The 8420-nt window shown below is 39.9% G+C and overlaps 1 protein-coding gene across 1 annotated transcript; it reads right to left on the reverse strand.

The window, feature by feature from the left end:
- Positions 1-545: 545 nt before the first annotated feature.
- LOC116246187 (UBP1-associated protein 2C) lies at positions 546-7898 on the reverse strand. Its single transcript, XM_031617923.2, has 2 exons — positions 6454-7898; positions 546-868 (listed from the first exon to the last, which is right to left on the reverse strand). The coding sequence occupies exon 1, from the start codon at positions 7723-7725 to the stop codon at positions 6454-6456; it is 1272 nt and encodes a 423-aa protein (XP_031473783.1). The 5' UTR covers positions 7726-7898; the 3' UTR covers positions 546-868.
- Between the last annotated feature and the right edge of the window lie 522 nt (positions 7899-8420).

Consider the following 8420-nt stretch of genomic DNA (forward strand, 5'->3'; position numbering starts at 1 on the left):
ATTCTTCATCTTGAATAAATGTTTACAAAAGGTTATCAAAACAGAGAAAGAATTGATGAAAAAATGAATTGGGCTAAAGAAAGCAATTTCAAAAATGCTGACAGAAGCATAAAAGAAAACACAATGAACACAATTGATCTCAGATGAGTCCTGAAGATTTTTCCAAACACCGACACAGCCACTAACAAGAACGATTTTGAGAAGCAGAAATGGGAGAAAACTAGGACTCAAACGTACCAGCATACCACAAAAGCTTATAAGCCTTGCATGGTCACAGGTAAACGATAACAGAAGAATACAACCAAGGAATACGCAAGATGAAAAATACACTCTGGACATGACCTTTCCTTGAAAAACTAATTGTTTTTCCCCCTATTTTGATCTAGAACATATATTGGCAATTAAGAGGGGACAAGAAAGGCCTCGTCAAATTACAAGTTCATCAGACTAGGGAATGAGAAAAAAGGGAAGAAACATCAGCCATTTTTTCCATGACAGGTTTAGAAGCACAGGCAAGAAGGTTGCAATCACAGAACCCACAGACAAACAAAGAAACAACCCATCGATAATCTATAAGCACTTACAGAACAACTATCAGATCACGGGCATAAGAACCAGACAATCCAAAAAAAACATTAAGTAAATATAATAAACCTCCTCTTTATAGAGGGTCAAACAGAGATATGTGTTTGTTGGCCGCTCAGTCACTCCCTAATACCATTCAGCAAAAACAAGCTGCATCTGTAAAGAGTTCAGAGCACAGAAGCCACATAGTTTGCTAAACCATTCATCAAATCAGATACATGTCTGCATTCAGTCATTCACCACAACCATACAAAGCAATTCGCGCCCAAGAGCTTTCATACACCTGAATAACACATCCATCACAATTCAATACATCATTCCAAATCAATCAGATTGAAAGAAATCAGGCATGAAAAACAACAATGAAACCAAACACCAATCAACCCAAGAAACAAGCATAGAAGGAACAACAGAATACCAACAAAGTCAAAACCACATGCATCAGAACATGCAAATCCCTGGGAAACAATCAAAATTTCATGGTTCACAAGCCCCACCCAGCTGCAACCATCCCCTCTCAAGAATCAAAATTGAGTTGTTGAGCTCACCAACGTGATTTCAAGCTTCACAAGATAGTCAGAAGCAACCAGATATTACACATATATGACATAAAGTGGTTAATAAACTCTACAAAACACATGCTGAGGAAACCATCAGAGCAGGTAGGTGTCAGTGGGACCATAAGGGTGACACTTAGGCCAACTATTACATATTCAGATGGATTCATAATAAAAGGGAGAAATTCCTGATTGTACACCCCCTTTAAAGGAGTTAGTCAGCAGAAGATGGTGCAGAAATTTACAATTTATAGCCTCTCGCAAAGAAACTATTCCCTCCAAAGTTTTGCAGAACCTCAAAAGCATTTCCATAGACAACAATTTTACCAGCGAACCAGTACAAGAATGATGGCTGACAGCTTATTGAAATCATCCTGTAGTCTGAATGACCTAATATGAAGAGTAGGGGAGAGACACTAATACACTACTACATGCACACAACATTTCATAAATAGAGAAAAATATTTCAGAAATTCCTGTTTTTATGGCCCCTTTAAAGAAAACATCCACACAAACTTTTACACAGTCCCAAAAAACCTACCTAAAGCAAATAGGGATAGGATTGATGGTCGACAAACTCATTGTGATCAACATGACCTAATGCGGTGATAAGAGAAACAAGTCAAATCCAGCCCTTTTCACATCCACATTCGGTAAAATATTGGAGATAACAAAATATTGCTCTTAATGATTCTTATTTTTACAAACTGCAGAATTACCACCACATCATGACACCAAACCTAGGAAACACTTTGAAATCAAAATCACAAGTTATCTAATAAGGACCAAAATTTACGATCATACAACTGGCCTATGTCACATGGGTGTGGGTACGGGTATGGGTTCGGATATAACGGTACAGGTTCGGACACGGCAATTTTGAAAGTTGTAGGTACATGGATACAGCAAATTTTATATTCTCAAAATGATAAAAATGAAAAAAAAAAGCATTAATAGTTCACACTTTGTGTTATAATCCACAAAAATTCTCAAAATTAAAGAAAAATGGGAGGAAAATACAGAATCTTAGTGGAAGGGAAATATAAAAGAAGGGAAAAATCAAAATTAAAGAAAAAATTAAGTTAGAAAATATAATTTTAAATGTTTTAAAATGCAGTCGTACCTAGCCGTACCCACATACCAACACGCAAATTGCACGTACTCATGTCACATAGCAACTGGCCCTACCAATTTGTCCACACACACCTCTCACACCATCAAAAGAGAATTTCAAATGACAAAGTAAAGGCATAACTAAAGTTACTAAACCATGATTATCCAAGACAACTTCCAGGTTCTATCATCTATAAGGAGAGTACTTCAAGCATGAGGATGGCGATGCCAACAACTAAATCAGATAAGCCACCAAATGAACCAAAACAAAGACGATCACAAACATGCCATATAAGTCATGCAGCACTAAGTATACAAAGACACACATCATCACAAGCACAAAATCCAGCAAAAGAACAAGCTCCAAAACATGCAGATATCAAGGATAGGCATTCACACTGTCAGATCCAGTCATGTAAAATGCATGATATAACCTGCAGCAGTAGGTCCAAAGATAGATAACTAACATAAAACTGCAAATTTAATTTTTAGTACAACAAAACATAAAAATACAAAATAATAATAAAAGCAAGGAAAAATAGGAAAAAGATTTGGTAACCTAAAAAGGCAGAATTGCATAAACATAAGAAAGCTATCAGCATATGCTCCCAACATGTGCACATTTATAAGAAAAAATTAAAATTAACCACTTAAACCACTCCTGATATTTAAATAGAATTAACGAAACCAAATATTCATTATCAATGATATACTCCTTGGAGTTATCAAAGGAGATCAGAAAATTTGAACCTTTTTATTTATAATGACAAAGAAAAGCTGTTACAAGAGAAACTGAAAGAGCTATAATTTATTACATGAAATCAACCATGGCAAAAAAAATTGTTTTTCTTAATTTAGATATGTACAAGTCTGTAAGAGTGCCTTTCATATCAAAGTTAATATTCAGCTTTAATAAATTTATACAAATTTCAGCCCCCCCCAAAAAAAAAAGTAATACTCTTTTATGTTTTCAAGTTGTGAAGTTGCACCCTGGTAAGTATCAGTTAAACACGATATGGTGTAGTTAAAATCCTGAAACTATTTTCAGGTGTGTATGGTATTGTTTTCCTTTACGGTGTGTCCAATGGGGCAGGGAAACAGTGTAGAGAGGGGGCAAGAGTAACCCCGCCAGCGCAAATCAAGCAGCCGAAAAAGTTCTACCAAAAATCGGGCAATTTCACGGTATAGTCGGACCCTGGGGGTTCCATCTATCTACCCCAATAAATGTTTCTTGCCCATGACGAAGAGGAAGGCATATGAAAATAAATTGTTGAGTTAAAAATTATTTGACATGAAGGTATACATTTGGTTTATATTCTTGATTGTGTGACATGTAGGTGAAATTTCTCTTCTTCCACCCTTTACTAAGGGCACTTTCCCCTAGTGAAGTTTCCCCTCCAAATCAGGGTGTGCAATCAAACGCTAGCTTATAGTTATGCTATGTAACTTAAAGTATCTTACGACATGCAATGTTACATATAGTGAATGGTATTTATGCTTTGAGTGTCATACAAAATTACATCCTTTTCGAGAGTCTGAAACAAGCCACAAACTATAATATGTTGCAATAGACTACGGACCTATATCACACAACTAACATTACAACATGGGCAATACGCCAACACTTCCATAACAAACACAACACCAGGAATGGTGACAACTGAAGCATTGTAACAAAAACTAAGAGAATATTATCCAAGCAATAACTAGGTCAAAAAAGCAGACACTAAGAATTATCAAGAACATGTAAAAAATATAAATCATAGAGTATGCACCCATTACACTAGCCAGTGACACAGCAAATTGCAGTACATAACTAGTTTCTGATCAATCACTCCACTCAAACAATCAGTTTGGAAACAACCGGATAATAGCAATAAACATGAGTGATGTCAGTCATGTGACAATCTTCTAAATGCATACAACAGACCATACTACCAACCCCACATAAACAACCTTACCACCTAGAATGCATAAATTATAGTATGTTCACTTTATGCCAACTTAATAATATGCAGAAATAATAAACAAGTTCAAAAAACATGAACGTAAGAATCAAACTTCCAGCATATATATCTCAGTTAGAAATTTGAAATTTTGAACTGATTTTCACGGATCAGGTTCGAAATTTTGAACTGAATATTATGGATCAGGTTAATTTTGTACCAACTCACCAACAAAGAGAAACAGTGAATCTCTTGCAAAGACAAAGTGACAAACTAAAACCAAAATGGTGCTCCTGGCTACTGCTAAGACCTAAAGAAAATAATGCAATTGCACATCCAAGGCAAGATTGCTTGATGGGGTTTCAATTATAGTTTTTCACATGAAAAGCTACATTAAATGGGTGGCATCAAGAAGAAGCCAGATAAGCTCCACCAAGTCCAATTTTCAATTCCTTGGTTCCCAAATCAGATCATTGGAAAGCACCCTAAGCTATGAGGAGAAAATATTCAAGGCTTCCAGCATAATACCAAAACGGAAACCTTATGTAGCAGGTCAGTAACTACTATAGCTGGAAGCACTTTCAAGGTAAAGCTTACACATGAGCAATTATTACACCAACTTGCATAATCTGACAAGTCCACCAAAAAAATGTCTGATAAATGTTATTTGCCACATCCAATGACCAACAAGAATGGATGACATAAAAGAAGCAACACTTAATTGAAATGTTGAAGAAAAAAGAGGCACTATACCATCTATACCCTCTGCAAATTGATAATGAAGTCTAATGAACCCCAGTCAAACAATTTTGCAGAGAATAAATATAAAGGATAACTATCTCTATCACACAAAAATGCAGATGTGCAAGCACACGTTACCCACAAAAAGAGCACAGGAAAAAATCACTGAAGACACAAAATTTCACAACCCGCAGTGGATAATACATGTGCAACATGTTATATCCCAAAAAATTGGACTGATGACTATCATACTCAGGAACAACATCAACCACAACGAAGCTCTCTGCAAGGCTAATAATGCAAAAGACTTCATGAATTACAACAAACTCAAGAAAGCTACAAATACCACAACCAAACAATGGGATCATATGATCTAAGTAAGGTTGTGAGCAAGAAGAAGAATGGTAATGCTACTTGAGGCATACACAATGAAGCATCCACGGGTTGAACATTGTTAGGATAAGGCATACTCTCAACGGTCATAGGAAGCTCAAAGCAACATCCAAATTAACACAAAATGATAAAAAGGGTTCTATTCATGACATTTACATAATCAACCTCTTTATAAGCACCAGTATCACAAACAGCAAGCTCAACCTTTAAAAGATGAAGACAAAGTTGGCCACATCACAAAGATCTGGGAATGTCAACAAAACAAGAATAATAACTATAGATGACCCTGATGAGAAAACTGAATCGTAAGGTATGAGTAACAACACGATATAGGAGTCGATATTAGAAACGCAAAAGTGCAACATAGCAGTACACATAAGAAGATAGGCAAATAGACGAAGTACTATGAATAAACCATCACCAGGGTCCCTCACCCTCGATGTTGAGTAAGCATGAGAACAACCATACGACTCCAATACTCATACTTTTCTCCCTTATTGCAGCATTTAAGATCGAACAAACACTGTCGAGTAGTTCAAGAGTGAAATGAAATAATGCTGATACTTTGCATGTTCGAACCAATATATCCTCCATAACCAGCCTAAATCAACACTAATACTCATGGAAATTTTCATTCACGTCCAAGCACGCACATGTAAGGATTCACACTGTGCACTAGTTGCACAGACGAAGATTAAAAACTGCACATATGATGTTCCAGTGACCCAGCAAAAAAAAAAGACACATGAATATGTCCACGCAAGTAAGCATCATATAGAAATATATAGTCTTCAAGTTTTTTTTTAAGCTAATCTACTCAAAGCTTCATGCCAAAGAATGTCACATAAGAACCAAATTATAATTCAACCCCTCGTTACGTATAAGAAACACAGGTAGTGTACACCAATATTAGATAGAAATTTATCTCCTTCTGCTGCTTGATGGTTAACTACCCAGTTGCCCGAGGAGTTCATGCGCAAAGTTAGTCACTATACAAGTTAAACAGAAAAAAAAATTGACGACTAAAACAACAGTATGCAAATGGATCCATGGCCATGTAGGGTGAGAAAAAAATACCTAAAGTAAAGGCAGTAAAGGCTGGCAGAGGAAGCACTCACCTAATAATACGGTGGCATGCTGCTCTGGTACATGCCACCAGAAGGAACTCGGGGAACTGGTGACGTCCCAGATGGCTGGTGATGTTGGCTAGGATATGATGAAGCAGAAGACAATCCATAGGGGCCAGACTCTGGATAAACACCAGCTGCTGGACCGCCACCAGCACCGCCAACGGAGGTTGGCGGCATTCTGTACAAGGATGATGCACCTCCAATTCCACCATAACCTCCCGCTCCGGGCCCGCCGTATTGCGACGCTCCATACTGTGATCCGCCGTATCCACCAGCACCCAGAGCGCTACCGTAACTGCTTCCGAGAGAAGATGGAACCTGTCCCGAAACCCCCGACAAACTCGGGTTTACAGAAGACGGCAAGGATGAATTAAGTGTATGGTGCCCGGCGGCAATCGCACTGGGAGGTGGGTGGCTGGGGTGACCACTCAGTCCACCATAACCCGCCACACCACCATACTGCATCCCTCCAGGATTACCAGGTACAGGGTTCACGCCCATACCAACGGGAGGCACCTCAGGCATTCCCTCCGGCACTCCCCCAGGGCCAGGCTTCCCCTTCTTACCCTCCACAGCGAGCTTACAGAGTAGCTGGTGACCGTCAATCACCTTTGTGGGCTCGACCAACGACGCCTTGGCCGCGTCAGCCGTCTTGTATACGAAGAGCGCGTAACCCCTCGACTTGCCCGTCTGTTTGTCGTAGCCCAGCGGCCCCTCCTCGATCTCCCCGTACTGGAGGAAGTGCGCGAGCAGGCGGTCCGCGGGCATGTCGTTCGGGACGTTGCCGATGAAGATCTTGCGGGTGGAGACATCCGCTGCCGCGGCCGACGGCTGGTTGCCGGCGGCCGCAAGTTGGGTGACGGTCATGCGGCCGTCGATCTTCTTGCTGGGCTCCTTGAGGGCGTTGATGGCGCCGTCGATGTGCTTGAAAGTTATGAAACCGTAGCCCTTAGACTTGCCGGTGGCCTTGTCGAGGATAACGACCGCCTCCTCGAGCTGTCCGTAAGCGGAGAAGATCGTGCGGAGCCCGTCTGTGGTGGTGTCCCAACCGAGTCCGCGGATGAAAAGCTTCCTTTGGGTAGTGTCGCGGTCGGCGATGGCGCGAACGGCATCGAGGACGTCAGGGTGCTTGACGGTGGCCTCCTGCAGGATCTCAAGGAGCTGGTCCTGGGTGAAGGGCTCCAGTATCTTTCGGGCGTCCTCCACCGATAGATCTACCGTCCCGTTCTCCTCCGCCTTCCTCTTCTTTGTCGCCTCCATCCTCTCCTTCAGATAGCCGCCTCTCTCTCTCTCTCCCTGATTCTTCTCTCCCAATCTGTCCCTAGACGGATAGAGAAATGGAAATGGTTTATAGGGTTCTTGTTCTTTCCTAGGGTTTTCGGGGAAGGGAAACAGCCTAGCGCAGGGGGTTTTATGTTTCTCCCGACTCTTGGTGCCCTCGACCCCAAAGAAAAGAAACCCCAAGATTTTTCCTGAAACAATTCATACCTGCTCCTTTAACCTTTACATAATTACATTTCACCCTAACTGTTACATGCAATTCACATTTCACCCCAACTGCTACCGGGCTTCCGTGAATCGGCCAGGTTCTATATTGGTGAAGTACATTAAAATTTTATTTTTGAAATAATAAATGGAAAAAATATAAAATGAAAACATTAAAAAATTAGGAAACACTTAGTGATGACATTTGACAGGTAAATTAATTTGTTTTGTTACCGATTCAATTTGAATTGGTTGATTTAGGCCCATTTTAAATGACTTTTTGTGCAAACCGATCTAATTTTATTAGACGCTTAATCATAACAAGCTCAACAAGGTTGAAGGTGGATGAAAATCATAAAATAAGACTTGTGTTTTTGTTTGGTTTCTTGTGAACTCTGCACAAGCATGAAGGCTCATGGCTCAGCCGATTATAACTATGGGCGTAGGAACTGAGTCACAAAATTTTGGTT

The sequence above is a fragment of the Nymphaea colorata genome, chromosome 1 (assembly GCF_008831285.2).
Source record: "Nymphaea colorata isolate Beijing-Zhang1983 chromosome 1, ASM883128v2, whole genome shotgun sequence".
Taxonomy (NCBI): Eukaryota; Viridiplantae; Streptophyta; class Magnoliopsida; order Nymphaeales; family Nymphaeaceae; genus Nymphaea; species Nymphaea colorata.